We start from the raw sequence: 1,708 nt of genomic DNA on the forward strand, positions 1-1,708 counted from the left end.
TATCCCCAGGCACACACATTCTCCCTTCGAGCCTTTCAGATTCCCATCCTCCTCGTTCTTCTTCCCAGTCTGGCTCTTCCCTGGACGAACTGAGGATTTAATTCTCCTCCTCTCCCTTTCTGCCCATCCCCTCGCTCCATCTTAATACGAGTTAGTGTCATACAGCAGGAACCCATTTGCTCCCTAGATCAGAACCTTGTCCTTTAATTATCTCTGTCTGGCTTGATTTGATTTCCCTGGATAAAACAGGGAGGAAAGCGGGTTCATCCCCACTCCCACCCCTGGGAGAACTTAAGCAAAGCTCAGCAAAGCCGAGCAGAAATCCGCACGCTCAAAGTCCTTAACGTCGAGTGTAAACTCTCCCGGGCTCCGCTGACTGCACAGACTGAACGTTTCTTCCAGGACCACGGCGGGGTTAATGACGATGTTAATTTGTTTGCAATTCTAGAGCCAAATCGAAAAACGGGGGGAGATCTTTGCGAGAAAGGCTAGAAAAAATCGGTTTGAATTTACCAGCCGGCAGGCGTAAGGCCGCAAATGTCACTTTACTCACCTCCCTGGTGGAAGGTAAGCCGAGGGGGGCAGCTCCCGTCGCACCCCTGCCTGCCCTGAACGCGGATCTGACATTTTATGAACCAAAAAAACCCCCCCCCCAACCCCCCAACTTTCGGGATCAGGTGGGGAAAGCTTGCAGAGGTGAAATTCAGGGCGGGGTAGGATGAACACCAGCACGTTTAAGGATCCCATTCCTAAAAATGAAGTCCCTGGCTGGAGTGATTGATGCCAAGAATGAGGTTGTCCGTGGGTGTAAATGTGTACACATGGGTGTAAATGTGTGTGTAGATATGGGTGTATGTACATATGGGTGTACATATGTGTATACATATGTGTGTAAATGTACATATCGGTGCAGGTGTGTGTGTACATATGTGTGTGAATGTGTGTGTACATATGGGCATAAATGTATGTGTACATATGGGTGTATGGGTGTATGTGTGTACATATGGGTGTGTGTGTGTGCGTACGTATGGGTGTATATGGGTGTGGACATACGGGTGTATGTGTGTGTGATTCTACAGGGCAGTCCCATTCCTCATTGCTATTAATTCCCAGCCTCTCCTCTCTGACTCCACGTCTACTCCATCCTCCCGCGAATTCCCTCCTCCCGAGCTTATTTATGGCCACTCCAGGACTCTCAGTGAGGAAAAATAATGCAGAATTTATTTTGTTTTAAAAAAATCGGGGCAATCGAAGAGTCGCAGAGCGCGGTTTACCTTCGGGTGGCTGGAAGGGGAAGGGGAGGCTGAAGTTTCACCTCATTTCAAGTCAACCGATGTCATTTTGGGGTTCGGCGTGTGTCTTTGATTTATTGTTACTGTATAGAAAAGCAAAATGTGGAGCCACTAATATGTTTAGGATATGTGCGTGTTTATGCTCGGAGAAGTTGGACCTGCTCCAAAAAACCGTAACCGGAATAGTAGGGACGCAATTATGAATTCTATATATCTGCATCACACATACACACCGAGAGGCGTATAAATAATCCACTTACCTCTTCTGCATATAAGCATACACAAACATTTGTGCTAGATATTAACTTTTCCACTCTTTTTGATTGAGTTACCGAGGGATAAGACCTCGCCGCATGCGGAGCTCGCAAAAAGACAGGGGGCTGATAGCAACGAGCCCCTCCCGGTCCCCGCGCGTA

At 47.9% G+C, this 1,708-nt stretch overlaps 1 protein-coding gene across 2 annotated transcripts in view; it reads left to right on the plus strand.

Annotated features, from left to right (window-relative positions):
* Positions 1 to 1,708, plus strand: part of TFAP2B (transcription factor AP-2 beta) — a 26,155-nt gene that overhangs the window by 20,358 nt on the left and 4,089 nt on the right. For both annotated transcript variants that reach the window (XM_035895116.1, XM_009639630.2), the window contains one exon: positions 449 to 567. In XM_035895116.1, the coding sequence (XP_035751009.1) occupies positions 449 to 567 (119 nt within the window). The remainder of the gene's footprint in view (positions 1 to 448; positions 568 to 1,708) is intronic.

Source organism: Egretta garzetta, unplaced genomic scaffold (genome assembly GCF_000687185.1).
Source record: "Egretta garzetta isolate BGI_Z169 unplaced genomic scaffold, ASM68718v1 scaffold235, whole genome shotgun sequence".
In the NCBI taxonomy this organism is placed as follows: Eukaryota; Metazoa; Chordata; class Aves; order Pelecaniformes; family Ardeidae; genus Egretta; species Egretta garzetta.